This window comes from Astatotilapia calliptera, chromosome 12 (genome assembly GCF_900246225.1).
Source record: "Astatotilapia calliptera chromosome 12, fAstCal1.2, whole genome shotgun sequence".
Taxonomy (NCBI): Eukaryota; Metazoa; Chordata; class Actinopteri; order Cichliformes; family Cichlidae; genus Astatotilapia; species Astatotilapia calliptera.
The window spans coordinates 17,385,300-17,409,461 of record NC_039313.1 but is presented as its reverse complement, the minus strand read 5'-3'; the positions used below and the strand labels follow the sequence as shown (position 1 = coordinate 17,409,461).

The 24,162-nt window shown below is 43.0% G+C and overlaps 1 protein-coding gene across 2 annotated transcripts; it reads right to left on the bottom strand.

Moving 5' to 3' along the window:
• Nucleotides 1-836: 836 nt before the first annotated feature.
• hip1rb (huntingtin interacting protein 1 related b) lies at nucleotides 837-23,841 on the bottom strand. 2 transcript variants are annotated; one of them, XM_026187110.1, is made up of 32 exons: nucleotides 23,281-23,841; nucleotides 12,582-12,645; nucleotides 11,797-11,939; nucleotides 11,578-11,634; nucleotides 10,795-10,875; nucleotides 10,619-10,695; nucleotides 10,359-10,420; nucleotides 9,703-9,843; nucleotides 9,555-9,612; nucleotides 9,066-9,141; nucleotides 8,730-8,912; nucleotides 8,586-8,641; nucleotides 8,426-8,498; nucleotides 7,907-8,090; nucleotides 7,711-7,799; nucleotides 7,494-7,610; nucleotides 7,092-7,193; nucleotides 6,745-6,939; nucleotides 5,736-5,883; nucleotides 5,523-5,609; nucleotides 5,312-5,419; nucleotides 4,996-5,132; nucleotides 4,045-4,155; nucleotides 3,880-3,938; nucleotides 3,690-3,720; nucleotides 3,499-3,561; nucleotides 3,272-3,372; nucleotides 2,973-3,078; nucleotides 2,040-2,163; nucleotides 1,892-1,953; nucleotides 1,436-1,678; nucleotides 837-1,198 (listed from the first exon to the last, which is right to left on the bottom strand). In XM_026187110.1, the coding sequence occupies exons 1-32, from the start codon at nucleotides 23,371-23,373 to the stop codon at nucleotides 1,190-1,192; spliced, it is 3,240 nt and encodes a 1,079-aa protein (XP_026042895.1). In that variant the 5' UTR covers nucleotides 23,374-23,841; the 3' UTR covers nucleotides 837-1,189. The 2 variants fall into 2 exon arrangements, with proteins under 2 accessions (XP_026042895.1, XP_026042896.1); XM_026187111.1 differs by lacking the exon at nucleotides 23,281-23,841 and adding an exon at nucleotides 18,755-18,888.
• Between the last annotated feature and the right edge of the window lie 321 nt (nucleotides 23,842-24,162).

Sequence of the window (24,162 nt, the reverse complement as noted above, 5' to 3'; positions counted from 1 at the left end):
ATAATCAACAATCAGATATGAAAAGGTTACTGATGAAATCTCCTTAAAATCATCCGTAATCTGAGAAGAGGAATGAACACAATGCCACATTAAAATTTAAACATTTATTGTTCATTCATGTTACAAGGAAAAAAAACCCCACCAGTATCTTTACTAAAATATATTAATAGATCTGAGCTTATAAAGACATTTCATACAGAGGAAAGAACAGAACCTGTAAGACCCTATAAGAAAAGGCTCCCAGAGGCAGCAAGGACTTCAACACCTTGATATCATACAACTACTAAAACCTAAATCTGCATATTCAGCCTGAAAGAAGCATTTGATAATTAAGGACACCTACAGCCAGTATGTGTGTGCAAGCACTACAGCATCTATTTGACATAATATCCAGGTTCTCTGCTAGTAAAGGGGTATTTAAAGAGATGAGTGTAGCTATAAATACTTTGCACACTCCTATACAGACTGTATGTCTCTACAGGTATCATTCAGTGCACTGGTACATCACTATTCAAGGCCTCTGAGACAAATCTTGTATTCTTGAGAAAGAAAGCAGTTTTACACAGGACATGAATGGCATCCATCGTCAAGGTGAAGCTTGGAGGTATGTTAAATTTGTGAAACGTGGATGCAAGCGATTCCCCCAGTTTTCGTTAAAACCCACCACACCACAAATATCATACAGTGTACGCTGAGAAAACTGATGTGCTCTGTGACAAACATCCAAAACAGCGAAAAAAAAAAATAACCCCAAAACAGAAAAGAAGATGATCAAATCTAACAATCCTACAAGTTCAAGATATGCTGTCGATTTGGGGTCAGTGATGAGGTTTGCATTTTAAAAAGCAGGAGTAGTGTTTAATGGTTTAAAATTATATAGAGAAGAAAAAAAATACTTCAAATACAACCAAAACTTTATTATTTACCTTTTGTTCTCGATGCCTAACAATAACATGAAAATAAAATAATAATAAAAAAACCAACAGACATAAGCATCAAACATCAGGCTTCTGGTCCATTTTGGCAAAAAAAGGAAAGACAAATAAAAGCAGGACACAGAGACAATAGAAGCAGGATTAGAGGATTGTCAGCATGCAACTTAAAGGAAGTGCAGGTTCACAAAAAGGCTGTCTTCCTCCTCTTCAGTCCAACCATCCTGTTAGTGCTTCTCATTCTTCTGCTCAGGCATTTATTTAAACTGCACCAAAGAGGGAAAAAAAAAAAAAGTTGATATTCAGAAAAAAGCCACATTTTCATTTTCTAAATCCAGCAACACCAAGTGGATCACATTTGATGAGTGAGATTTTGAGCCCACTACATTCAATTAGATTTTTTTCCTGAAAAAGCTGATGTACATCAGATAATATACCGATCAGACACATTCCTACTGAGAGCAATGATCTGCAAAAAAAAGAAAAAAGAAATTAAAACTCACACTGTATGCAAATTGATTTTTGGGTGGGATGTTGGGTTTCTGGGCCAGCGGAGGTTTCTTCATGAGACTGGGCTTTAAGGGTTTTGGTGACATGGTGACAGGATTGACCAGCGAGGAGGTTTCACCGTTCCCCTCGGCAAGCTGGTCCAGAGGAACTCCGGCTATCTCGTAGTGCTTCTTCCTGAGCTCGCCCAAGCGCAGACGCTCATTGTCTAGCATGCTCTCCAATTCTAACACTTTCACCTGAGGAGAGGGGGGGGGGAAAAATTAAGTGAGGTATTTGTTCCTGCATCCACCACATTAGACCAGCAGAATTACATAAGCTGTACAGCAAAATACAGATTGAATCTCACTAAACTCGATATGAACAATTCACAGAAATGTGTTGAATGTGAGATTTCCACAGCCTCACAGTAAATATCAGGCAGGCATGCTTCAGTATGCCCCATGACTAACCTGTGACTCCATTTCTTCTTTTTTCAGCTTAATTAGCGACAACCCAGAGAAGTCCATTGTATCTGCAAATAAAAGGTGGGTGAAAGAGCCATATTAGATGCTCATCAGAGTTCATGACGGTCGGTTGCACACATCAGACTCCACTCACCTTTGTCCTCCAGGTGCTCCTGGCCCGTCTTTGTCGAGGCCACCACGTTAGCTGCCATTTCGTTCACGTGGCGAGAAGCGTGCTGGAGTTTTGTCAGCTTCTTGCTGTGGCGATCTGCCTTAACCTGAGAGCACCGGAGAGTGTGGTATGAGACAAGATTACACTATTCAAACTCTAAAGCCACAAAAGTCAGTATTTTTAATCCATCCATTTTCTAACACTTATCAGGGTGCAGGTTGTGCCATCTACACCTGCCACCTCCAACAGCTTCTCGAGAGGGACACCACGGTGTTCCCAAACCAGCTGAGATGCGCAATCTTTCCATTACTAAAAATAAATAAAATTAACTTCCCGCCCAGGACAGGTTTACTTTTACCATTTCCCCATGCTGGAGTCAGGCCTGGGGTAGGGCACTATGGTCCACCCTTAGCCCACAGGGCCCACCTTTCCAACACCTGTAGGAGGTGCTGCTACATCTCCTGAGAGGAACTTTTTGATTTTAGAAAGAAGAACCCAGGCCTGCAATAAAATAATCTGCCAGATTCATTATGTTTAATGTAAATTAGCCCCAGTTGTAGCAACTGTTCAATGTGTGGTCCTTCATTTAAAGTCAATAAGGCCCTCTAAAGCCACCGAAGGAATAAACAGGAAGTAAAGTCTAGTCTAAATTCAGTTTTATGCAGTAATATTATTAATGTAACATTTTTTAATAATTTTGGGGGCTTTTTTGGCTTCATTTCATAAGGTCAGTAGAGACTGTCAGAAAAGCAGAGGGAGAGAGCGAGAGGGGAAGACATGCGGCAAAGGGCCGCGGGTCAGATTCGAGCCTGGGCTGGCCACTCTTAGTAGGATGAACAGGCGATCATATGCCACATGGCTTAGCTAAACCGGGGCCCTAATAGAAAATCTTTAACCTTTGTGTGTACATCTTACCTTTGAAGCCGCCACCAGCTGCGCCGTGCTTGCAGCAATCTCATGAGAGCAGACGATCAACTCCTCATATTTTCCCGTGTGCAGAACCACCTTATCAGCAGACTCTCTGTGAGAAATCGGGCAAACACACGACATTAATGCTTCAGCCTATGACAGGCTACACTTCCTGTTAAAAGGTCGTAAATGGATACTCAGAACAGCTGTGGATGCAGTTCCTGTTGCTCAAATGGTGCAGACCACTAGCTTCAAATAAGAATCATCATTCATTTCAGATGCAAAGAAATTCAATGAGAACTTACACCATCTCCGTGGCTCCCCATCCCACCGCCTTGGCAGCAGAAATGAGTCCCTCTGTCCAGCGAGAGTTTTTGGCATAGAACTCCCTAATGGTGGCTGCGCCCTTTACAAGAAAAACACCAGCACAGTTAGCCGATATTTCTGAATGGAACAGAGCGGCCCACTCTGATTTCAGAAACACAAAACAAGCTGCCACTTTTGGATTCAAAGCGAGAACAGTGTGACTCACCCGCCCACCCTCGACAATCTCCTTCTGCAAGTCGGTGGATGCTATGACCAGCATGCGGATGGCCTGGGGGAGATGGAGGAGGATAAAAGCACAGAATAAGACTAAAGAAAGCTAAAGGTTTAGTTGACTGGATTATTCAAAAAAACAGAAGTGTAGTACATATGCTAATGAAAGAAATTAAAGTACAGTACCTTCATCAGGTCTGTGCAGCTGAAGAGGATCCTGTAAGTGCGGGGTGGGAGGTACAGAGAGTTAAATTGCTTTGGTCTTTAATAAACATGGTGATACTAATAAGAATAAAAATATGATCTGAAGAAATCTTCTTATAAGATTGTGTTTAATGAAGAAAAAAACAAAAAAACAAGAACAGGATAAACAAACCTTTCATTGACTTCCAGTTTAACTCCTGTGGTGTCTTTTCGTGCCTGACTCATCATTTCCTAAATGTACAGGGGAAAAAAAGGTAATCTCTTAAAATTAATACACTGCAGAGTACAAGTCTGTTCTTCACAGATAACATTAACATCTTCAAGTTAGAGTACTTACGTCGATCCTGCGGACTGCCTCCTCAATAGCTGCAGATGTTGCAGCCATCTCCTTGTCGACCAGGTCTCCCAGCTCCTCCTGACGAACGTCCAAGCCCTTTGGCCGCAGCTCCTGGATGGTACAAGCGGAAGTGTTTGGGAAAAAGTCAATAAGACCAGAAATAATATTTTGTTTAAACCTACACTGGTAAAAACTGGAGCCTGAAGTAGAGCTCAGTGGTAACGTGTATGGTTGGTTACATTGCTAATAAGGAGTATAATTCAATAACTGACTCTTTAAGGCTCCTGTTTCCAAAGAAGCCAGGTGAAAACTGAAAGGATTACCACGTCTAAATAAACCCCCCAAAGTATTATGTATTATATGATTATACTGCAGACTGGACTTAAATAATCAAAAAAATGTTTAAAATCTTTCAGATTGAGGAGCAGGCTGGTTGACATTCTTGTGGAAGTCTGTTTTTTAGATTGTTAAATAGTTCATGTGTCAGTAATCCACCTGAGTTTTCTACATTCACGCTGCCTTTAAACTCTGATTGCTGACCTACATCCTTACCACTTCCTGTTTTTAACCTCAAACATGAAGATGGATCATTTAACATTTAACAGTGTAAACATTGTAAAGTGGCCTCATCCTCTGGCTTATAGGAATGATGCGGTATGATAGCAGACTGACATGATGTACAATATTAGGAGTAATATTTTTCTAAATGTAATAAGATAATTACATTTAGAGTTTTTGGCATAGAATATAATTACATTTATATTTATTATAAAATGCAGTAATATTTTTCTAAATGTCCGCAGTTTTGCCCACAAGCAGCTTCCCCAGTATGGCAGCTTCACATGCTGTTCATATCTCAGATGGTGAACCAAAAGGCTCTTCAGGCTCAGTTAAATAGTTCCTGAATGCTTTGGAGTACATGCTTCCCATTAAATATATGTTTTCCCTCACCTGACCCAGGTGTAGGATCTTCTGTATGATTATGCGAATGGTGGCTGGGTCTGCCTTCTGTAGCGTGGCCTTGGACTTCATCTCCCCCAAGAACAGCAGACTCTGAGTGCCACAGCTTCGGCAGTTCTCCGTCAGTTCTGCGGGGCGTCGAAGATTAATCATCAGTCATACTTCTGCATCATTTATGCACCGAGTAACTAAATTCTAACATGTACTTAAAGACTAAAGGCTTGCATATCAGCATATGGTGTGGACAATAAACACATTTTTTTTTAAAGTACAAAGTTAAGAAAATAGCCAAGAAAATATTCCTTACTGTCGGCATGGTCAGTGGGTGCCATGTGTGCAGTAGCGCTGCCGTTAACAATTGTGTCCGCGGTCAAGTGAGAGAACTGGGTCAGAGATCTCAGCAGCGTGCCAGCATCTGGTTACAAGATCAGACAGTGAGAGGGCAGCAGGCCATATCAACGAGGATTACCGAGCAGCCACGAGGTCAGCGGGACCGAGCCGAAGCGGAGAGAACTCACCGCTCATGTTTCTCAGATAATCTGCATGGCCCTTTTTCACTTTGTCGATGGAGCCAAGTGCAGCCTCCGCCCGACTTATGAGGTAATCTGTTTGGAGGACAGCAAAAGATTAGAGGCCGCTCAATCTCTGCAACAGACATCAATATTTATGCATGTGGTCAGCAAGCTAGGGACACGCTCTGCCATTTAAATTTTTGAGCACAGGAATCGAACCTGGAGAGCTGGTGCAGCGTATATGGAGGGGATCATCCAGCTTGGCAATAGCATCTTGGATGATGGTCTCAGCTTCTGTTATAGTTCCCTGCAGCAGGGCAAACTGCTCCTCCAGAAGCTTCTGCTTCATCTTCTCCTCCTGACTTGTCTACATTTATACACACACAGGTTTACATACAGGTTTATGGCACTATTAAAATATACAAATATATACAAAGCATGCTGTTGGAGAGCTAGATGTAAATGTCTGTGTACAGCCACAGTGTTTTAGTTACTTTCAAAAATAGTTCAAAAAGGCAGCAGATGTCATCTTTATTACATCAGGATTTCTTTATATTCACATTTAGTTTAGCATCTTTTTCATTGCTTTAACTTTGTGTTGACTTTATCGCACATTTACTTTACTCACGATGTCTGGTCCAATTATTGTCTCTCTGCTGTAATTTATCTTCTGAGCATCAGCCTATAGCTCGCCTGTCAACATACTTTTGCTTAGATTTTAGAGACTTTGAAGTAAGAACGTTTTTGTGATATTCATACTCTTGTTACATCTAAGGACTAGAGACCAGGTGGCAATCTCTGCTCACAATGGAAAAATAAATGTTCCCAAACTGTCTGAGGAGTGGTTGTTGGAGGTTTCTGGCTATTGCTAGGTGAATTTAGTCTGTCGCATTGCTGCTTTAATGTGGTTGCCACTGTTGCAGCAGTAATAGGGAAAAAGCAAAAACCTTTACTGCGGTAGAATGAGATAATTAGATGGTCAAACTTTTATCCAACAGCTTATAAGGCATGATGTGTTAAAAATTTGTAACTGTATAGAAAACAAAGGGTATTTGGAAACCTCAGATCTCCAGGTGTGCAGGTGTAAATGTAACCATATAGTACAAATACAATGGACTGACTGCTGCATTTCTGGGACATTTATTTATGATCCGGGTTGCTTTGGCAAACAGGTTTAAAATAGCACTCTGCAGAGACCGCTGAGCTTGGCTCTTGTGTCCTGACTGACCTTCTCCTTCAGTTTTCCCTGCAGCTCTCCCAGCTCCCTGCTGGTCTTATCTCGCTCCTGCTGAAGCGACGACTGCTGCAGCTGCGCAGTCTGCCGCAGTGATGACAGCTCAGCCTCCTTCTCGCTCACAGACCGCATCAGACGCTCCTTCTCCGTCTGCAGAGCTGTCATCGAGCTGTTAATTTGCTCCGACGTCTGGCAAAAGAGAGAGCAGTGAGCGGAGCCTGGACAGGCAGATGGCTGCAAATGTCGGAGGAAAAGTCCAGGCGGTAACGTGCAGCACGCCTAAACTGACGACTAAATCGAGATGAGTTAGCTAGACGCCATGAAGGTTACCCCATGCTCACCTCCTCGCTGCTCTGCAGGGTCGCCTTGATACGGGTCACTTCTGCCATCTTCTCCTCCAGCTCTCTTTTCACCCTCTCCACCTCAAACCTCTGCTCTTCCATCTACAGTGATGGAAAACAGCATTAATCTTCTATACACGTAACTTGGACCAACCTTTGTGTCTCTTTTCTGCACTGGGGGAGATTTCATTTTAGGCCTGCTTCCAGAACAGAATGACCGTGCATTAGAAGTTAGTGAAGGTTATTTCTGCCTGTACGACTTACTGGGGCTCGCCCCCAAAAAAACAGAACCGATTCTAAGGGTCATCTAACCACATCTTTATTGATATATATACTGAGGTGTTAAAACTCCTCAACATGGGAGGTCATCTTTATGGGGAAAAGAGCAAAAACTCCATCAACCTTCATGTCAGATTCCTGCTTTATTCGATCCATCTCGAAGGTCAGCTGCTGTTTGGTTCTCTCTACTTCCTCCTGGGTCTGCTGGGTTACTGACAACATCTTCACAGTGTCTGCACTCTGTCAGCACATTAACACACTTGATGTTACAACCCACAGCCAGATGCTGACATCTAATTTAAAGCCAACACCTCTGGACTGGTCTGCGGTCTGTGTATACCTTCCGAAGCAGCTCAGCATGGCTGCTCACCAGCTCTGTGTGCTTCTCCTTCAGCTTATTGTACCGCTGTTCAGTGGCTTGTGCCCTTTCTGCACAGACAAGACCAAGGAGAAAGATTTTTTATTTATTTATTTTTTACATTTTCGTTGATGATAACAGTCTGTAAGTCTGTAAGAGTATTAACTGTGACTCTTACTTTCAGCCTCGATGAAGGTGGTCTGTAAGCTCTCGTGTTCAGTGTTGCGGCGGCGGGTCGCTTCGAGCTCCATGCGCAGCTGTTCATTTTCCACAAGGGCTCGTTGTTTCTGCGCACGCTGTTCTTCCAGCTCTGCCTCCAAACTGTTGATCTGGGATTTGAGCTGCGTGATGTAACGCTGAGCCTACAGGAGGAAAAAGAGACATGAGCATGTTTATATAAAAAGTTTGGGCCAGCTAATCTCCTCTTCCAGACATTTTGCATGAAAGCTGAAGTTGTGTCTGCAATGTCAGTCATCTCATTCAGAAGCTACTTGCCACATTCTACATGTCAGAAGTATTCACATCCTCCCAACACATGACCCAGATTCTTTTGCACGGAGCTAACCAAGCCCTGCACTGTCAAATGCAGACACACACACACACACACACACACACACACACACACACACACACACACACACACACACAAAACTGTCTAAGTCCATGCAACAGGCCATTCACTCTCAACAGCTCTTACCTCGGCTTTCACCCTCTCCAGCTCTGCTCTCAACAGCTCGAGTTCCCGCTTAAGGGTCTCAATCTGGAGGTCCCTGCCGGAGAGAAAAGAGTCCCATTCAAAGAAACTCCCGACACCATTGAAACAATGAAGGCTCGCAGTTAAAAACAGGCTAGCTCACCTGTCGTCAAAGCCTCCATTTGGAGGTCCGAAGGTTTGATCAAATATGTCCACTTGCTGAAAGCGGGAATCAGTAAATGTAACAGACAGCTCATACAGCAGTATGGTAACACCTGAGTACTTGAGTGGGTGTAGCATGCCGTACCTGCGGCTGAGCCTGTACGCTGGAGGTCGTGACGCTGGAGGTCGTGACGTTGTCGACCTCGATGAGCGGCTCCGGCTCGTCATCGTCGTCATCCTGCATCTCCGGTTCATCCTCATTGGGGATGACCACCACTGGCTTCACGTGTTTCGCCAGTGAGGCTGCATGCAGGAAGTTAGGCGGGGACTAAGAAGAGAAGACATTAAATTTTATGTACAGATTTCTGCAAATTTCAGACCGCAGATGTCAGTAGGGGGTCTGTGATAAAGATGTTGACGCCCCAAAATGGAGGCGGTCACTATCATCATCCTGCCTCCCTTCTTCCCCCTGTGTTCTTACTTCAGGCAGCTTGGGGATCTGGATGAGTCTCTTGAAGTAGATCATCTCTTTGGCTCTATTGAAGAAGTTCTTAAGCCTGGAGGACAAAAGAAAAACAAGCTTAACTTTAATATTCACCTCATATTTATGCACAATAATGTAGCACAAAGACAAACTTAGATATGTGCTACACATACTCTGCAGGCTCCATTCTCTTCTTACATTCGATCACTTTGTGCTTTATAAATAGATTTGATTTTGTGACTTTGTTACTCGACTGTGACAATGAGTGACGAATAAACCCCGGAGCTCCCTCTGAACCTTATGGCTACTGAACATAACATAAATGCATTTGTGTCACCACCTGACACAACAAAGGGCGGGGGGGGGATGCATTTGCATTAGTTCCAAGAGCTGCGGGGACTGGGAGCGGCAAGATTAAGTTGCAAAGCTTCCACAGGTATTAAAAACTTTTAATGCAGTCACCCTTCTTTACTCATAGCCACCTACTTGTGGAACTGGTCGTGGAAACGATCACGATGTCCTTGCAAAGTATCAGCAGGGAGACCTAAAATTGATGAAATGGTCCAAGCATTTAAATCATTAAAGTCACAGAACATTAAATGACATTTGATTAATGAATAATAATCATCTTTACAGGCGTGCAGCTTGAACAGCAACTTGACGGCAAAGTGGTAGAGGTGACTGCAGTCCTGGATGACCTGGATCAGCGGAGCCAGGCGACACTGGCTTGATGTGAGAGTCGTCATGGCGAGGGACGAGTTAAGCTGTCGGAGCACTGAAAGGAAAAAAAAAAGAAAAAAAAAAAGAGAGAGAGCATTTGCTACTTAATTAGTTGGCTGCATTTTATTTTGAAAATTTCTGAGTTGAATATTTTTCTTGATATGACAACCACATTGCAAAATTCTGTTTACAGTCTGATACGTGTTGCTGGACCTCCGCCCTGCAGGGACTGGGAGGATCATAGCATTACTGCTAAACTGGAGGAAGTTGCTTAATGTCTTCTAATTGCAAGCATTTCCTCACAAGTAAAAAACAAAACAAAAAAAACAAAAAAAACAATGACGAGTCAAAACTGAGCCAAGAGTAACTGAAGCCACTTCATGAAGAAAACAAACTGCAGTCTGTGAAAACAGATAGACTGAGAGCTGCTGACAGTCCTGTTTTGAAAGGCTCTTAGCTTTTGTGCATTAATAGATAATGTCAGCAGGCAGCAGCTCTCAACCTCGACTCAGGTTACGCCTCCTTGGAAGGACAGAGGGGAGGAAAGGTGGGATGAGTTTTTGTTTTCACCTGTCTCGGCCAGCCGCAGCTCTGCGTCCATGTAATCAAACACTTCCACAGAGAGCTGGAAGCTGCAGGAGAGAAGTTGATACCTTTGTTAGACTGAGAAGGACACGCACTCAAACTATGACCCTGCGAAATGACACAGCAACTGGGCCTGTCTGTTTATTTTATTAACAAATGCAGCTGACAGCAGTATAAGACTGAGGAAGACAGGGATTTAAGGCTACACAGGCACTTAAAGCTCCATTAAATATTATGAAACTCACACATTATTAATGTCTGTTCCTGCAGCGCGCTCCAGCTCTTCATCTGTGATCTCCAGGTTTGCTGGGATATCGCCATGCTACAATGAGGTGCAGCTTCATGAGATTTGTAATGCAAATGTGGTTGAGTTATCCATTCACATAAAGTGCATGTAAAACATGAGTGACGGTGCATTTACCTTCGTATGAAACTTCAGTTTTGTGCAGAGCAGCTTCGAGTAGAGAGTCACCAGCTGTCCGTATCTGTCATGGAGGTTGCCCTGAAAACCCCAAGGAGTGAGAAGAGCATGGGTTAAATGGGCAAGAGGCATTTTCGAGTTAATTCATCATTAAAAGAGCCAAATGTTGACTGAACAATGTAGCAGCTAAAAAAATATTCATTTCTGGATTTGACTGGGAAACAAAGGCTCAACCAACAACAGAGAGAGGCCAGTGCTTTTGTTTCACTTTATTAATCCCTAAATTATGTAAGAAGGAACTAAGGAAATTAGCCACCTGTAGCGATGACCAGCTGGCTAAAATGGTGGACGCTGGTACAGAAGAAAGCGAAAGTGAAACAAGCGATGGCTGTTTAATGATGAAAGAGCTTCAGGGTGTCAAACTGTTCAAAAGCAGATTTCAGGTGGCATCATTTCTACCAGACAGAGCAATTTTTAGATGCTCTCAGCACAAGGGCTTGCCACAGCGGGTCACTCTGCCTGCATTAATTTGGCATTTCTTACTTATGCCCCATAAGTAAAAATCACGATTTGTTTCTCCTCCCTGGACTGAATCAGTTTTTTTTTTACCTTGTTAGGTGAATGTGTAAACCACTACACTATTTAACAACACTAGAAGAGCAAGTTTAAAAGGAAAAACAAAACCCCCCCAAAAAAACAACAACAACAACAACAAAACTCTATAAAATTGCCTTTATAAAATTATGATTAGTTTCTGAACTATAATAAGATCCAAGGACTCACCCATATTTCCCCAATTTCAACCATGGAGCTGTAATGTCTCGTGCAGTCTTGTAGAACCTGTGAAGACAACAGGCTGAATGAGTAAAAACTCAAACTTTGAATAATTTGTACGACAAAATATTCAAACAGTCACAGGTTTTAAAATTTTGCCTTAATTGCACTCCAGCGTCTGGCGCTTTAGGTAGTAATAGAAATGCAGGAGGGTACTTGGTGCCTTACATTGCGGTGCCCGTCTCGCAGGATTTTGTGCAGCACATGGCAGAACTTCCAGCAAAGGATGGAGCTGCTGGGAAAAGTGAAGCCCAGAGCGTAGGACCAGAAGGTGAAGGCTCCCTTCTCCCTGTGAGTGCCCAATATGATTCCTGTTGTCCTTCATTAAGGAAGCAAAAACCATCACAGCACTGTGCATTTTATAATCCATTTCTTTCTTTCTGGTAAGCACTAAAGACACAACGATGAGCAAATTCAACTTGAGTCAGATCACATCATGCATCTCTCCCCTCATGTTCCTGCAGCATATTTAAAATCTGTTTCTGTGGCCTTGTTTTGCTTCCAATAACATGGTTTCCAGCTTTATGATAGATCTGAATCAGCTCTATCTGGGATCATTACTCACTAATGGATAGCCACAAAAAGTCTGTCTGTGCCGGTTATGCTCAACACGAGCTCAGCTCTCGACATGATGACTAAAACATGTAATGAAAAACAAAGCTGGAACAATCATAGAAATATCGCAGCCTTTTCCTGACCTTCCTGCTGTTCAGGGGTTCCAGCCTGCTACTTGACCAGAAGTGTGACCAGATCATAAAAGTGACATGCTCTCTCATATTCTTTGGAGTGTTTGCTTAATCAGGTGGCGTTTAACGCTTCCGTTTTCCATCAATGTCCCTTTTTATTTTAAGTGAGGACTATTTTTTAAAAAAAAAAAAATTTGTTTAGAGGTGGCAACTACCATGTCAAGCCTGTGTGCAAGTCATTTTGCTGAGATTTATTATTGAGGATACGTCGAGCATGTTTCTCTTTCACAGGTATCTCAGTGGAATTGATGGCTTTGCTGATGCTGCTGAGCTGAAAGAGAAGCAGAGAGAGGTTGTTAGAGCCTGAACGTCTTGATTCTCCACCCACACAAACATCACTTCCATTTGCAGGACTTACAATAGACATAACAAACATAATGCATTGCACCTTAACTGGGAAGCAAAACAAATGATAACCAGTTGTACGACATTGACTGGAGTCAAAGGAACAGTGACTGCACTGTGTACACAGTAATGTACTGATGGATTTCTGGCTGTCCTCTTTTGATTAGACTAATTTCAACCCATCCCGCTGATTACAGTGAACTAAATTTAGCTCACAATTGGACAAAGGTCATCATAAAAGTGCATCAGTGTGACTGCACCTCATGAACTTTCCCTTCGCTTTTAGTGTGATCTCATCTCTAGTAAGATAATCCACGTTTAATGTTTCTGTGCCACCCAAGTGAGACAACAAAACCACTTAACTTTATTACTGCTTTTCTGTGGGAACTGCGATCAGAAGAGACCAACCCCACATGGAAAGATAATGTCTGCCATTACCCCGCTGATGAGGCGCGTCAGAGTCGGAGTGTCATCAGATTTACGGGACACAAAGCGAGCTGATCTACAACCTGCTCGGCAGGTAAAGCGAGCGCCGCTGACAAAGGAGCAGGAAGGGAAACACGGAAACACACACGGGGATCAATCTCCTCCTGGGGATTTACGCATTTTAAATCAATCACAGGGAGAACACACAACCACTCAGTGCCATCATCATCACCTCTATGTCTCGACAGTGGTTTCTGGATCATTTTCATAGTTTTTGTGATAAAAATATTTCTCAATAGTCTTCATTTAAACATATTCTTATGCATTTTATTTTATTTTTCAGAATCCCATCTGGAAATAAATTTGCTCTCTCAAAGTGACATTTATTATGATCAAAGCCCTATTAAACAATTTCTTTAACATGAGAGCCCAATCAAGAAAAAGACAGAGCTGCGTGCATAAGTTTACTTTTTCCCCTCCCCCCCCACAGTGTGAGACAACGTGTGTCCAGCTGCTGTTTCATGGCACATTGCCACTCACATAAAAGCATTTTTCCCCACGCTATCCAGTTACTGAAATCAGCACAGAAAGCAGTGGTCAAGGCTTTGCAAAAGAACAAGTTATGTAAACAAAACAGGTACAAGCCCAGCCTGGATGAAACTCAATGTTGTGAACTATATGATTTCCAGAAAAACTTTTGTAAAAACAAACAAACAAAAACTGCAATCTGAATAGACGTTACAAATGTGTCTGTAGGTAGAGCACGAAAATGCTGTACAGCAGAGCCATGTAGAAGTAACATCTCTGATAAAAATCACTGCTGACCATCGCGTTTCCTTTCGGGAACATGAAAGATTGAAATCACTCATAATGGCTGCATCGTGATCAAAGCAGAGTCTAGACAGCACAATTACGCTGGACCACTGTGATCCCAGTCATCGCTAAATTTAGGCTGAGAGGTGGGATATGCATGTGAGAATCACAGTAGGAATGGGGGGGGAGGGGGGAGGACAGGACACAAACATTAATTTCCAGACTAGTGTCCCACTGACATTTCGCAATCAACCAGACTTTCTTGTTTCTGTCAGAACATGCAAGCTCGCAGCAGGTTAGTGAAGTGGAGCAAACTGGAAAAACACACAATAGCTGTGAGGAATTTAAGATCCGGGAGGTAATTTGGACAAACATAAAAGAGCACAAATATAATGCAAAGGGACATCATCTTGTTTACTTGATTGGCCTGTTCAGTACCGTCGATTCCTCCTGTGCATTTCTGTCTCTTTTTTTTTTTTTTTTAAACTTTTTAAATGCAGGTTTTTAATTTAATCACTGAGAGAATAATTTACGCACTCACAGATGTCAGCAACTTCCTGGATGGTGACAGCAGAAACTTAATATGGACATGAGGTAATGTAACAAGTGGATAAACTTGCCTATGAAAAAACAAAAGCCTGACCACAACATAGAGTGTAAACCCAGGACAGTGGTGCGAAGGTCCTGGGTTCAAGGTCCAGTTTGAGGCCTTTCTGTGTTGAGTTTGTTTCCCCCACAGCCTAGAAACATGCTCGGTGTTAGGTTTACTGGTGATTCTAACCATCCATAGATCTGGACGGTTGTATGTGTAAGTTCTGAAACAGATTTGCAACCCGTCCAGGGTGTACCCTACATCGTGCTCTGCATCGACTCCAGCCCCACTGCAACCCTTGAATGGATAACCAGAGGAAAATAGATGCATGGATGAAGTGAAAATGAGCGTTAAAGCAACAATGTCCACTGCAGCTGCTATCTGTACTTTTCTTACTGCATTTTTCCTGGTGAACTGTGCATGCCCCTCTATTCTCTGCTCTGGCCCACTTGTCAACCAATCAGCATTCGACCAACACGCAGCATCATCCACATCAAGCAAGTTGCAGTTGGGTTTTTGGATAACTGCCTGTTTGCAATGGTTGAAAACTGCTCTTAATAGTCAAATACTGCAACACTGCAAACTGACTACTTCATTACCGTAAACTAAGCTTTGGGAAGCAGCTGTAATCTTTGCCAGATCAAGCATGTTCATCCATCTGCTGTTCTAACCCAGGAGGAAATAAGGAAGCAGCCGAAGGTAACGTTACCCTTCAGCTTTACTGATATCATTACGGAACCAGCTAGCAGCTACAACTAATAAAAGATCATGTTAGTGTTACGAGTCCTGTCTGTAATGTACGTCAGTACGTCAGGCTGAAGGACATCACGTCTGACACTGTGGTCAGCAGCACAGGAGCACCACAGGGAACTGTGCTGTCCCCTCTTCTCTTCACCCTGTACACCTCTGACTTCTGCTACAACTCTGAATTATGCCATATTCAGAAGTTTGCAGATGACACAGCCATCATGGGGTGTATCTGGGATGATCAGGAAGAGGAGTACAGAAGTCTGGTGAGGAACTTTGTCGCATGGAGTCACACAAACCACCTGCAACTCAACACCTCAAAGACTAAGGAACTGGTTGTGGACTTCGGGAGGTCTAGAGCAGGTCCACTGCCGGTTCAGATAGAGGGGGAGGAGGTGGAGGTGGTCAACAAGTACAAGTACCTCGGGCTGTGGGTGGACAATAAACTGGACTGGTCATGCAACACAGAGCACCTGTATAAAAAAGCCCAAAGCCGACTGTACTTCCTCAGGAGGCTGAGGTCTTTTAACATCTGCAGGAAGCTCCTGAGGATGTTTTACCAGTCAGTGGTTGCTGGAGTACTTTTCTATGCTGTGGTGTGCTGGGGGAGCAGCACAGCAAAGAAGGACTCATCCAGGCTGGAAAAACTGATCAGGAAGGCTAGCTCTGTGGTCGGCATGAAGCTGGACACTCTGGTGACAGTGGCAGAGAAAAGGACATTAAAGAAACTGATGGACATTATGGACAATGCCAGGCATCCTCTGCACACGGCCATTAACAACCAGAAGAGTCTGTTCAGTGACAGGTTGCTTCTCCCAAAGACAAGAACTAACAGACTTAAAAACTCCTTTGTCCCACACGCCATCAGACTGTTTAACTCCTCCCTGGAGGGGAGAGGGAGGGGAAACAGGAGGACAAAGGAGGGGGGAACAACTAAGCTGTAGTGCCTCTTCACCTCACTGTACAATACCTTGTGCAATACTTTTTGTAAATAGTCAACGGTGCAATGGACTCAATACTTGAAATGTGCAATTCACTTGTATTTTTATTCCTATTTATCCCCTTTGTATATTTCATTTATATTTGTCTCTGTCTGTGTGTCTGTGTGTGTGTGTGTGTGTGTGTGTATATATATATATATAACAATTCTGTAACTGTAACTTCGGTCGTTGCTGTGCTTTTTTTTGGAAATTGAATTTCCCAGAGGAACCCACCCGAGGGATTAATAGAGTTCTATCTTATCTTATCTTAATGGTATAATAGAAGGTGTTAATTTAACAAAAATTATTTCTCTATATAAACTTTCTAAAACTGCATCAACCAGCAGTCTAAATTACCAACGTGAAGTCTGTTGGATCAGGAATGAAAATATTAAGCCCAGTCACCGAACACAGGACAACCTGCTTTGTTTTTTTGAATACCACACACTCTCTGTCAATCAACTTTAAAAACCTACTTAAGTAGGTTTTTAGTCTTCATGAAAATAGTACCAAGTATTTTCCTGAGTATTTGTATGAAGCTTGAAATTCTAGCATTGTCACTGGTCCCCATCACATCACAGCTGTTGAATCCAACCACATTTGTATGATTTAGGAGGTCTGCTTTAGAACGAGTGCACTGTACAAGAGAAAAATCGGACACGCAGCTCAATCACACCCTCCCTTTTATCACAAATTACCTCTCCTGATAGAAAAGCTTTTTAAAAACACAAACATGTGACCAGAATATACAGTGGAAGCTTAAAATAAAAGCCTTGATAAGACCCCGGTGGTCTAAAACACTGACCGGGGAAGTCCACACCACAGAAAGGTTTATGTTTTAAACCATAATCACGTATCAGTGGCAGCTCTGCTTTATCCAACAAAACATTATGAAAGCTCCTTTAATCTGAAGGTTGCCACCACACTGATCCATGCACACAAGCTCCAGAAGAAGCATGGTCACACACAGGAGAGCACAGAGGGGCTACTGTGGGTGAAGACTGAGGTTCAGAGTTAGAGAAGGGGTGTAGCGCTTAACAGGAGACCCTCCCTTCCCACAAGCTTCTGACGCAAATTAACCGTGAGTCCCTCGTTTTCACAGTGCGAGTGTGGCTGTCTGTGTGACAATGAGGGGCTTGTTGGAGGAGGAAGGCCGTCAGCTGGGGTAGAAGATTGGGTTGGATGGGGGCCGCGCTCTGGCACACAGAGCCTGGCACAGAGGCCTCAACAGATGGCTGCTGAGCAGCGAGGCTGCAGGGAGACTCTCATAGTACATTCAGAAAGGCTGACTGTCAGAAAACAGCGAGACAGCCAACAGGACAAGCTCATGCTTTATACAGTTTAAAAAAAAAATGATAAAAGTACATTATATGTGTTACAAGCAAAAAGATTAATTGCACTAAAATGGAACAAAAACAAACAAGGGAACAGAGTATCACACAGTGGATAAAACAAATGATGGTGGCTTTGCCATTGGAGCGGATAACATGTATACTGAAAAGGAAATTGGATGTTTTTGAGAAGGTGTGGAGACCATTTGTGAATTTTGTAGAAGGATTTGTATTATCTGAGGAGGACGAGGACTGAGGGCAATGACATTTGATTTGGGATAATGACAAATTTAGGCCTTTAATGGAGTGATAAATCTGACGACTTTTGTTTTCTTTTTGCTGTCTGAGAGGAGTGTATGTTCATGTAGTATTTAGAATGTTGGACTGTTTGCAAGTCATTAAAATGTAAAAAATAATAAAGATATTGTTGGGGGGGGAAAAAAAAAGTACATTATATGATTTACAGCCACAATCTTTACTGCAGCACTTTCTAAGCTGTAACGGGTTAGCACCAGTATACACACACTCTTAAATGCCTTAGGCAAGGAACAGGTGCTGGTTTGGCCCACAGGGGTCAAACTAGCAACCATTCACAAACAAATAACAGTTACGTTAATTTATTTTTCAATATTTGCCTGCTTACTTGTTGGGTCTGCACAAATCCAAAAAATTAATGAGATCAAATATCACAATGCAAACTTAAAAATTAAAAAAAAATCAGATAACCCTTTAATAAAAACAGCATCGGGTAATTTCTGCTAACCTATTAATCAGCTGCAGCTCTTGTTAGTCAGCCTCTACCCACAGCACTAGGTCTCACTATCTAGCCTCACATCAGCCTACACCAAACGCTCCTACACAGCGATACCATTTGCCTATGGCACGGTAAAGTCAGATGAAATCCAAACTTTCTACTAACACAGCCATTCAGTCCGAGAGCTTCAAACATGCCGGCACCGTTTCCTGGAGGCTGGTTCAGATGTGGTTAAACCCTCTGACCAGCACAGAGGAGAAGTGAGAGAAAGAAAAAGCCTGGACTAATCCCTGAGGCCTGCCATACGGTCTGCTGCCAGCTAGCATTACTACACAGTGCACACCCCAAGCACGTAGCTTTAATGCCTTCAACCTCCTTACGTCTGAGCTTACCTGGTCGTCTCTGGCTTTCAGCAGCATGTCCATGTGCTTGGACATTGTGGTTTAGATGAGAGTGCGTGAAGTTAACAAAGTCAAATGACACCAGAACTGTTTCACACTGGACTCAACGCCCCAAGGCACGAGCACTTATTGCTGGTTCTTATCAGCTTAATTCAACAGAGTGCTGCTGAGGCTCTGGCTGACAAGGTCAAGCGCAGACATGAACACAGCTCACGTCTCTTAGCTGAGGTTACCTGCAGGTAGAGTTAATGGTAACAAATCACATGACTGGCATACCAAAAAGTGAAACCAGGGTCAAAAATCAACCATAGAAATGGAGAATCAAAGATTTCAGTGATTTTAAATATCCTCTCAGATCAAATGGCCTTTTTCATTTGGTGTTTTATTAACATCTTTTGTTGTTATCTTGTTTTATGACTGACTCATTCTGCTTCTCCCACATCAACACAGGCAATAAACCTAACAGTACTCCACATCATGTGTCTTATTTTGTCCTAACAGAAACGATGTACAGGGAGCAAAAGAAACACCATATCTAAAACAACCTCCCAACCCAAAAGCAAAAAAGTTCATTTGACTTTCATCCAAATTATAATCCCTCAGATCTGGTTTATAATCCACTATTAATGCATGAAAGTGGGAAATAAATGGTGGTGTTATTACTAAATATAACTGTACCATCGGTCATGGAATCGCCCACCCAAACAGCAGCATCAGTACGTGGTCTCCAAGGGTGCCAAAGCCACTCTTTGAGCTACCTCCTGCAAGCAACCCCACCCACCTACTCTTCAAATCCTCAGTTTCAGAGGTGCAGCCAATCAGAAGACAAGCCTTAAAGGAAGTAGGGAGAGAGCTTAGGAGGATGAGGTAAGGAGCAGCACTCCATTCGATGTGGAGGAAATGAGTCTGAAATCCTCACACTCTTTAGAGGAAGCTCATTTCCACCATTTCTATCTGCACTCTCCTTAGTCACTACGCAGAGCTCGTGGCCATAATTGAAGCTTGAAACGATAAAGCAACAGTGTTGCTCGTCTTTCTCTTCACTACAGACCCAGCGCAGCACCAGTCACCCTCATCCTTCTTTCCTTCCTCACGACGACAACTCCAAGATACTTAAACTCCTCTGCCTAGAGAAGAAACTCATTTCCAACCTGGAGTGGGCAAGGCACCCATTTAAAGCTAGGAACCACGACCTCAGAAATCCAGGTGCCAACTTTAACCCCAGCATTTCACACTGGATGCAAGCAGTAGGTCATCGGTCAATGAAGTCAACAGAACCGCATAATCTGCAAACAGCACAGAGGACATACTGAGACCACCGAACCCGCCTGAAGCCCCACAGCTGCGCCTACAAATTCTGTCTATAAGAATTATGAAGCAAATTGGTGACAAAGCGGCAGGCCTGGATAACACCTACCATAGGAATGAGTCAGAGTTGTACACCTCCACGGGGAGGCTGAGGAATGTGAGCCCCAAACAGAATGAAGGTCGACTTTAATGAATCTATCACCACAATGTCCTTCAATAAGTTTACAAGCTGGAGCAAACATGAATAGTAACAGCTACAAGGAAAACAAAAAGCCAACAAGGCTCATATTTAGTTACCTTTAACAGGACTGGATGAAGTACATGCATTAAAAAGGTATGATGACAGTGTAGATGAATGAACTTGGAGTGAACACAAGGGAAGAGTAGCTGCAGATATGGAGATCACTGGGTCATGACTCAGTTTTATATCTAACTGAATTATCTTTATTGCATTAAAATAGCAACAAAACATATGCTGTTCGCTGAGCTGTTAGCTCGTGACTCACATGCCGTTTATTAATATTAGTAGCTGTGGAACATAAATATAATGAAACCATGGCTCAAACATCTCAGCACCAAACCATGACAGCAGGATTACCACTGGCCTGTTATGAGTGAAAATATAAGGATGTCACAGGCAAACACGGCTTGTTATGTAAATATAAAGAATGTGCACATTCTGTATCAAAGTCACTTCTTGTAATAGATTTTGCGCACAGACCAACAAGGCTGGAACTACTAAGAACCTAAAAAACCCAAACTCTAATAACATGCAGTGACCTGTGGAGTAAAGTGGCTAAACAGTTAACCAGAAACCTTTTCATTCTCTCTACTCCCACTGAGTAGCTGAATTTGCCCTTTCCTACTCCCATCCCCCCCTTACCTCTGCCTCTCGTGGGTGCTTACTCAGGCAACAGAGTGCAAACAGTACAGTGCGCACAAAAACACACAAGCTGCTGTGCGAGACGGTTCACCTTGGTACCGAGGTCGACGTGAAAAGGCAAAACAGGAGGAAAGAGAGAGAGAGTGGAAGTAAAAAAAATAATAAAAAGCAGCACCAGAGTAGCTTCAGTCTCTCAGCTCTCCCTACTACATGCAACAGCCTCTTTAATATAACAGGATTAAATTAAGAGAACACATTTTAGCAACACTATGCAACATTTAAAGCAACAGTCTGTATAAATTGTATGCAATTAGCACACTATTTGAGACAGGAGTCCAGATTCCTCATTCTGCCAGGACTTCATTTGCATTTTGACCGGGTACGGTTGTCAATGCAGCTCGACTGCTGCTTGAATTTTATTTATTTGTTTAACCTTTGTTTCACTAGGAAAATATAACTCTGGAGATTTAAAAGTAAAAATCTCTCACAAGAGTGGCCAAGCCAAGACAAACAGCAGTACAATCAGCAGAGCACACACTGAGGAAGAAGTACACAAAACTACACTAAAACACAGCTGGTGAAAAAAAACAATAAAATAAAGAATTTATAAACATCAGCGGCAATAAAGTCAGTCATCAATAAAAGTCATTGGCTTATACCTCATTTCTGATATGAGACAAGCTTTAAAGTTGTAATAAATCTTCGTGCACCAGCATGTGTAAGCATTGTGAAGATGTGCATGTAAATATCACCATCACTATAATCCAGCAAAGACAAAGGTTAAGGCAATAAAAAGAACAGAATGGACTTAATGGTGAAGTAAAAGGTTTCTCACTAGTTACTGAATGTGAGGCGTAAAAGAGAGAGTGTCAATTATAATCTTAAGTACTTTTATTGAGATACTAACTCATTCTAAGAGCCCTGAACTGCATGATCCCACCAAAGACTGTTTATACATTAAATAAATAACAGTGGCCCTAGACACGATCCCTGTGGCACTCCTCTATTCATATTAAGTACCCTGGAAATGACTCCTCCTACCTCCACACTCTGAATCCATCCAGCAGCTTTTCTTTCTGAGGACCCCCCACTGAAGTATTTGCTTTAGGAGTTTATGATCCACTGTGCCAAATCCCTTGACTAGACCTGATTATGCTGAGAATTTGAGCAGCTCCCTGAAACCCATATTTTACGTGCAATGTATCGTTTGACACAAAGGAACATAAACTACAAGTCTGACAACAATGCCTAGTTTTGAAAGCAAAGCCACACCTGCTTCTTGTCATTTGCTGAGCGACAGTAGTCTGAGAACCTGAGCTCCACCTCGCTACACGTGCGTCAAAAGCAAATAAAACACCGAGTAAAACACACGCCCAGCGGAGGAAACGCTCCACTCAGTTCAGATAAATTAGGGCTGTAAGCCTGACCGGCCGGACAGCTGTTTGTTTAGTTACTCAACTAGCTTCGGCTCTGGTGTATCTGTGTTCTCCACCTGAAAATGTAGCCATAGCGTCTCCGGGGCTTTAGCCAATAACACGAATGCACAACATGAATCCACCAGTGCCCGGGTTAGCTCTTCGCCATGTATGGAACAGTGCAGTGGAGTAAGGAGCAGAAACCACAAAGCACCTGTTGTGTGAGGAATGAGGGCAGCCTTCATTTCTTCACTGCACACATTCAAAAGAAACTGAGGTGATGTTTTAGGATAGTTTGTCAAAGTTAAGGGTCTATTTTTCATGTTTTCAAAAAACAAAACACAACAACCAACAAAGAAACGAAACGTGAAGGTGGTTTAGGAAAAAAAACGGGGAGAGAGATGCCTATACTAGGGGAAAAGGTGGCCAAACCGGAAGGACTAGATGAGCATGATACCGGGATACCAATGGACTGACTTCAGTGCGCAATGGCAAAGCACTTTCAGCATTGTGTTTAAACAGTCCAAATTTACAACGCTATGCCAAAGAGTTTGTACTTATGGTCGGCTTAATGTTCCAGTATAGGCCATACAGTCAGTCAGTCAGACACACACACACACACACACACACACACACACACACACACACACACACACACACACACACACACACACACACACACACACACACAGAGGGGGCATCCCGCGTGGGATCTTTCAGTGGCCACTGGTAAAGCTGCGACGCCTTCTGGGCAGTTAATTCACTCATTAAACATTTAATTTGGGGACAGGGATTGTGGCCTATCCAGTAGATATTCACTCATCCTCTGAAGCCACCGAAGGCCTGAATAAAACCCAGGTTTACCGTCCGTCCCACAGCGGGCATTAACCCGTCGTTTCCTGCATATTTACCTGCTGCTTGTCAAAATGATCCCTCTCCGCGCCGAGCCTGACCTCAGTCCGCTTGGATTTCACCCGTGTGGGTACATGACCTAAGCTGCTCATCCTCTAGATTTCACTTCTTTAATTTTTTACGATGATGGCTTTATTAACAAACAGTCACTCCCCCTCTTTACGCAAAAAAAAAAAAAAAAAATCACCAAAAACGTCCGAATGAAAGCGAGGTTCAGCAGCGGTCTCTTCTTCTATGTAGACTGCTGGCTGTGAGCGGGGGTGCCACGGTCATTTCCAGGCTGCCGCTTCATTACTCCGATGCATCACGGCTGAAGGAGGAAACGCTAATGCGAGAAAATGCGGTGAGTTTGCCTCGCGTTACGTGGACGGATCCTCCCCCTAAGGTGGAGGAAATCATCTGCGCGTCCTCCTCCGCTAAAGTCATCCTCCTACATGAAGGTCGTTTTCTTTTCCTTTTTTCCAGCTGTAATGATTACGGCGCAGATTTCACGTCGACTCTTCCCTTAAGAATGCCAAGTATGTGTTTTTGGCTCTTGCTGTTTTTAACAGTCTGCCTCTCGCTGTTAGCCTCCAATGGCGTCCCCTGGGGGGCACAGGCCACCCCAACCAGACTGGGCAGCCCAGGTGCTACCCCGAAGCTAAAATAATAAAATTTAATCAAATATCAAATGTACGATTATGTTCTCACAGTGAAGCCCAGATATCCGAGTGTAAGTGAATGCAGCATCGGCTTCTGCACTATGAGCATCATGTTAGCAAAGAAAGAGGCACCGCAGAAAACAATTTTTCGGTGAAAGAAAATGAGGAGAGAATAAATGTCCCGGTAAGCAATATTAAGTTTGTTGAGTTTAGTAAACTTCGTTGAAATTAGAATACCAA